Genomic DNA, 6121 nt, shown 5'->3' with positions numbered 1-6121 from the left:
ATACTTTGCCATGAACACCTTGTGCAATTGGTCCCATATATTAATAGAGTTGTACGGAAGCTCTGAAAACCATACCGCAACATCTCCGGTCAATGATAGAGGAAAGACTCTCAGCCCTATGACGTTCATATCCAATTTTGGTCATCCCACACAACTCTTGCAGACACTCCTCAACTTGGCCATGTGCCCATGAGGATCTTCCGAAGCCATACCCAAAAACAACCCCCTTGTTGTAAGCATCTACATTAGACTGTTGGTCACCACAACTGTATGCCCTGGAGGTAGAGGAGGGAGAACAATAGGTCCTTCTAATTCAACTGTATTAAAGTCGACCCTGTAATTATCACACAACCTGGGTTCTGGCGTATTATGTACCCTCAAAGCATCTCCAAGTAGATTACCACCATGATCCTGAGCGTGCACATTAACAACCCCAGAAGGCTATAAATCAACTCCATCACCTAGATTCTCTTAGATTGGATTGACTTGGACCCATTGGTTATTCATTTTTCTCAAAGTTTTGATCAACTCTGGATCGTATGGGGTCAACAGTTCGCCTCGACTCCGTGTACTTGGCATACACTAAAGTAGAAACCTGTAGAAAACAAAAACAAAAGAAAATGTAAAATTATAAAATAATTGACTAAAAGCTCAATAATATAGTTAAACTTAATCCAAAAGCCTTATTCCCTGGCAGCGGCGCCAAATTTTGATACACCCATATTGCACTTCCCTAAAGAAGTATAAGCGGTCGTTGTCAAATAAAGAACCCAACTTGTAGGTTGGGGTCGATCCCACGAGGAATATGTTTCAGACATAAACTTAACAGACAATTATATTTGTTTAGCCTAACTATTTTCGAAACAAGTAATTAAAGGGGGGTTTTGTAAGCAAGTAACCGATTGTTGTTTAAGTAACAAGTGTGAAAGATTTAAACTTCGAGTTATCAATAAGAGAGAGAAACTATGGTGTATGTGTTCCCCATAAGCTCTTACCGCGGTAATCCTAATAATAGTAATCATTTCCTATTATTTTATATGCAAGTTTGTAAGATAGGTATCCCTAAGTGATTGGTCCTCCAAATAGAGAATTTCACCCCGCACCTTGGTTCGACTACGTTTGTATACTTTACTAACCCTAACTTTTACCTCAAATTAGACATCACATCAATGTATGGCTTAGTTTTCACCCTTGCACCAATTGACATTAGATTATTAGATAGTATCCCACTAAATCTCTGTTGAGAATTCTTTTCTCATTAACTACCTCCTTGGTCCGGCAAGTAGCAACAAGGCGAGTTCTAACGTGTGCACTCGTTAAAAAAACTTCTAAGCCAAAGAATTACCAAAACATGCATAAACATTATTCAAGAATTACTTAATTGTTATTCATACGTTGTTAATTGTTCATGGTTCTCACAACCCTCATTGTGGATTTAGCTACTCATGCTTGAAAGAATACAATTCATGTTTTGATAATAAGAATTCATGAACTTACGTTTAGAGTAGAAGAAACCCGATATCTCCAATTGAATTTCAAAGCTAAAATCTTATAAACCAAAATACAGAAATCAAATTGCCAAAGTTGAAAGTTAATTCCCAAGGAAAATATCAAGAACTAAAAGTAAACAATAATGTCCAACCCCCAAAAACGAGGTTTACATACCCTATTTATAGAAAAACATGTCCTAAACAAAAAGGAAACAAAATAAGGAAATAAACTTCTAGGACGTGACTTTGATCGACGACTCGACCTACGGTCCGTAGGTCCCCTCAATTGGTCAACACTTAGAACTTTTTCAGTAGAGGTTGGAACCTTCACTCTCAGATCAGCAACGACGGACGTGCAGGATGGATCGTAGGTTGACCTACAGTCCGTGGTTCCTCTTTCGTGGCTCCACACTTAGATTTTTCATCAGGTACCGGAACTTCAACTCTCTAAACACATTCGATGGATGTTCAGGATGGCCCGTAGGTCGACCTACGATTCGTGGATCACTTCGTCGTTCCACACTTGGTCAGAATTTCCTGATGCTCCTATCTATGCCTAACTATCGACGGACCGTCACAGGACCTACGGTCCATAGGTCCCTCCGTGGGTGGCCACTTCGGTAGAATTTCAGCTGTCATCTCACTCTATCGTGTCAAAGCCTATTTCTTGCAAAAAAAAACACATAAACATTATTTCCAATACAAAATGGCCCTAGACACACACAACTCTTAAGTGAAATGTATCAAAAATACCGTAAACTCACGGTATATTAATGCTTCACACTGATAAGAAGGACTCTACTATGCACGATTTCATAGACATCATATGACACTTGAACTTTGTACTCTGATATCAAGTTTGTCACATCTTAGACCTACACTCTGGACGTGGCCAACACTCGAGAATCATTATTGACTCTCAAGTGAACCATTGGACTAACTGTCTATTTAGTGGAAGACTTACTCAAGCATTTATAAGTTTAAAAACGAGATACTAGAACCAACTGTCTGAAAATAATAAATGATATAGTTTTAGAAAAATATCTAAAAAGGAAAATACTGAAAAAAATCTCTAAGATTATCTATCTATGAAGTCTCTATTGTTTTAAACACAGGTGTCAGGACAATACCTATGACAACCTTAAAGTAACTTAAGACTTGAGTCCTCCAAAAGCTGACGAATAACTGGGTAATCTAGACAAAATACCTATTGATGATCCTAAACACTTGTATCTGCATAATAAAATGATGCAGGTTGAATAGTTTCAGTACACTGAATACACGAATATATAATAGGGATGAATGAGAAAATAACTGAACTAGAAGGCTAAAATATAAATCAACTGAAGTAAAACAGAAACATGAGATGAAATCATTTAAGATTCACAAATAAAATGCAATAATAGAAGTCACTCTTTAATTTACTAGGGAGTTTCTCTAACCGACAACCATCACTATGAGCCTTGTGATGATCTAACATTTTACCTACATTGCCAGAGTCGCCCTATACTTTTTCGGAGTATAGAATAAAACTCAACTGATGGATCCTCTAAAAGGACTTCTTGAGGCAGGTGAGGAATTGCCCATTTTGTGTTATGATCTTATCTATGCTAGCGGCATAGGTTATGGAATCTAAGTTACCTTAAATTTTACCCCAAATCGGTGCTCAATACTACTCCTAAAATATGATTGTATGCTCATGTAAAAGTACTCTATGGATTGAGATAATTTCTCAACATACCTCTTTAAGAGCTAAATATTTCTAAAATACTCTGAAACTCTTTATACTTTTTCTAAATACAATGCTTTTTTTTTAATGTAAAAATGATACATTCAGAACTACTTAAGTTACCTGAAATTCTTTTTGAAAATAATGGTTTAAGATTTTATATTAAGGTACTTACTGGCTCAAAATACTTATAGTAAAACTCAATATATGTCGAACTACATGCATGAATAATCTTTCAACAAATTCAATGCATAAAGTATCATAATCTCGTAATACAGGAATTTTATAAGACTGAGGGAAGAACCCTAGATTCAACTTTCTACTAACTAAATTGAGATGTAGGGTATGAGGACGAAGTTAGTCCAACACTATGAATAGCCTTACATATCCTGAAGAACAATATATTCTTGGAGAAAATCGAAGGAGATGCTTGAAAACACTAGCTTTCTCCTCCTGGATCCTTGTTCTAAGACTTGAAGTGTTATTGAGAACAATAGGGTTGATTAACACTATTTAGAACCTTATTTAGGTATAGAAACATCGGGGTTTAGTCTTAGAAGGGGTGGGAAAAGATTGGAATGCCCCTCTTAGATCTCTTGCATCGAATCTACGGCTATGGTCCATGGTCCATAAGAAGTTCTAAGGACCGTCCTGTTCGATTGTAGAACCAAGTACTGGAGACCAACTTCTGGACAACGTTCCACTGACCCTTCCTATGGATCCTGGAACTTTATACAATCCGTAGGACCTTTTGTAGAACCCACAAACTGAAAATCCTCCAAGTCCAACTACCTTCTACGGGCCCCTTTCTACAAATCGTCTGAGATTCCATGGTCCGTAGAACCTGAAGTACAAAAAATACCACAACTTGAAATATTCCCACGGACAAACCCTACGATTCATCTAATTTTCTATGAACAGTAGGTCCTCTTGTAGGTCCAACATTCCTCAATTTTTTCTAAGTCTAGAAACCTCCTTCAGGTACTTCTTACAGCCCGTAGAAGTTCCAACGGCTCATCATGTTAAGTCGTAGACATTCATCAGAAACTTGACATTTTCCAAAATTCAAGCCCCCTTCTACGGATCATAAGACTTTCTACGGACCGTAGACATGCTCGTAGGAACTGGCACCAACAACATTTTTTTTTTAAAAGCTAGTTGATCATATGTTGTAATAGCTAGTTACTACTATAATTAATTTATTGGACTAGTGAATCCTTGTAAAATTATATGTACTTAAAAGTTTTTAATAACAGGTAATTCTAAATATTTATTTATAAAAGAAACATGGAGATATGTGATTTATTAATTTGACGTCTTAGGATAATTCAAAATTAAATCGAATGCATGTCCAAAAAGTTTTTCAACTTGAAATAAACATACTTGAAAATGAGTACGAATGGTCCTAAAAGTTAAAAACATCAGGGGCAAAAGTGTCACCTGATGTTTATTTCAATTTATTTAGAATTACAAAAATTGTGCTACAGTACACAAGGAACAAGAACAAAACGTAATGTTATTAATTCAATTGTTACTACCCGTGTGTCTCAATCAGGTTTCTCAATTCCCAAAGAGGACAAAGGAAGACATATCTATTTCATACCGCTACATAGTCTGTGTATAAAACCTTTCTAAAGTATTCATGAAAATCATTTCTTGGGGCGATCGTTGGCTCAGTTTTCGACTCTGGTATCTTCTTTTATATATACACATTTTCATTTATTTTCATTTGTGCTTATGGTTGTTACTCATTCATTCTGGATCTATATTGAAATGCTTGTTAATTAGATCAGATATGTTGTCTAAGAATGTTCTTTTCTTAGATATAATACTATGTATAATGGGGTTAATTTGGAAACAATTTACATTTGATTTTCAACCCTCTCTCATGTTTGCAAGGTAAAAAAGATTGACTTTTGATGATAATCTTTTAATTTTCACTGTGTTTATGTTTTCATTTATTTTGTTATCTCTGGCATTTATGGTGTTATGGATATTTGTAAATAAGATGCTGGGAATTTGGGATTTAGTGATAATCTAGAGGTTTAGAAATATAAATTTTGATTTCCTTCCCTTTTAATCAACACAATATTTGTATTTTGTTCTTAAGTTTCAGTGTCTTCTTAGAATCAAGATTGTTCCTTTTCACATTTAAAAAACAACATAGTCATGCTTCTTAAATCATCTTTTTATTTTTCCTACAAAAGATTGGTACTTTAATTGTTTATATGCCAGCACATGTGCACAAGGAAATTTAGGTTGGTGTTTTTGGTTTAGGGTTCAAGTAAAGAAACAAGGTGATTTTTCATTAAAAGTTAAGTCCATGAGTAGTTGGAGTTGTTTGTTCTTGATACATTGACTTTCTTTATTTGCAGCAATGTGATGGAATTTGGATCTGTAACTTGGTAGTTGCACCATATTTAAATATAGTTATAGTTGATTATTGAACTGTATTCTTGTGTTCATCTTGGTATAAATCCTAATTGTGCCTTTTTTATGGTCTCATCCACTCTTGACCAAGATAGATCCAACTCTTATGGTGGATTAATTCTCCGGAGACATTAGTTGTGCCTTAGATCTTCCTACTAGAGACAGGTGTCTCCTACTAGTAGGATTTGTAGTTTGTGAAGTTTGGATTGTCTCTCTTTTCCTTTATATTGTACTTTTAAATGCCAACGACCTTCTTTATTAGGGTATATCTGTAATTAGAGCCGTCAATATGGGCTAGGCCTATTGGGCCGGCCTAGCCTAACCCGGGATTTAATAGGACTGGGCTAAAAATTTTGGAGTCCATTTAAAAAAAGGGTTTTTTAGCCCGGCCTGAATAAGTCTGCTCATTTGTGGGGCTTGAGAAATATAGGTAGGGCCGGCTCGTGGGCTAATACAAATTAATTTTAAAATA

At 35.7% G+C, this 6121-nt stretch overlaps 1 protein-coding gene across 1 annotated transcript in view; it reads right to left on the bottom strand.

The window, feature by feature from the left end:
* Positions 1-240: 240 nt before the first annotated feature.
* LOC125877551 (spermidine hydroxycinnamoyl transferase-like) overlaps positions 241-6121 on the bottom strand; it is a 27777-nt gene continuing 21896 nt past the window's right edge. The window contains exons 2-3 of the mRNA XM_049558813.1: positions 530-582; positions 241-411 (exon numbers count right to left, since the gene is read on the bottom strand). Coding sequence (XP_049414770.1) covers positions 241-411; positions 530-582 — 224 coding nt within the window. The remainder of the gene's footprint in view (positions 412-529; positions 583-6121) is intronic.

Source organism: Solanum stenotomum, chromosome 9 (genome assembly GCF_019186545.1).
Source record: "Solanum stenotomum isolate F172 chromosome 9, ASM1918654v1, whole genome shotgun sequence".
NCBI classification, from domain to species: domain Eukaryota; kingdom Viridiplantae; phylum Streptophyta; class Magnoliopsida; order Solanales; family Solanaceae; genus Solanum; species Solanum stenotomum.
This window is presented reverse-complemented; position numbering and strand designations above follow the sequence as displayed.